General features: G+C 53.8%; 1 protein-coding gene across 1 annotated transcript in view; it reads left to right on the top strand.

Annotated features, from left to right (window-relative positions):
• The window catches only part of LOC106872153 (uncharacterized), a 24,321-nt gene extending 23,885 nt beyond the window's left edge, over positions 1-436 (top strand). Inside the window, exon 6 of the mRNA XM_052967631.1 lies at positions 3-436. Within this exon, the coding sequence (XP_052823591.1) occupies positions 3-436 (434 nt within the window). The remainder of the gene's footprint in view (positions 1-2) is intronic.
• Positions 437-480: the final 44 nt, after the last annotated feature.

Raw genomic sequence — 480 nt, 5'->3', positions numbered from 1 at the left:
AGTTCGCACCCTCCGCTCATTGGTGATGACTGCCGTCACCCAACCAAGCACAGTGGCCGAATCGGTTCTAATTCCGATGGTGCACAGCCCCCACTTCAAGGCCAGGTTCACCCACTTCAGCACGGCATCCAACTACGCCACGTTGATATGGTTGCAGTCATCCATCTTCCTGAGCCAGGCTGCATCTTCCACCACAGTGCCTCCCATTTCCAAGACAACCCCTATTGCGATGCTACTGGCGTCACACCAAACGATCCCACTCTTTGATTTGGGAACATATCAACTTCCCCTCACTGGATCCTCTGCTTTCACTCTGACCAAGACTTCCTGCATCATGTCAGTCGTTTTCTCCCCAACTCTGTCATTCCACTTTGCTCCTTCGGCTTGTCTCTTGATGAAGCTACATGCTGTCCGGAGCCACCCTGCAACCGGGTAATATCCCACCAGCTTCCCGCGCACCGAGATCAGTTCCCGTCTACT

The sequence above is a fragment of the Octopus bimaculoides genome, chromosome 4, assembly GCF_001194135.2.
Source record: "Octopus bimaculoides isolate UCB-OBI-ISO-001 chromosome 4, ASM119413v2, whole genome shotgun sequence".
In the NCBI taxonomy this organism is placed as follows: Eukaryota; Metazoa; Mollusca; class Cephalopoda; order Octopoda; family Octopodidae; genus Octopus; species Octopus bimaculoides.
Note: the sequence above shows the minus strand (reverse complement) of the source record. Positions and strands in the feature narration are given on the sequence as shown.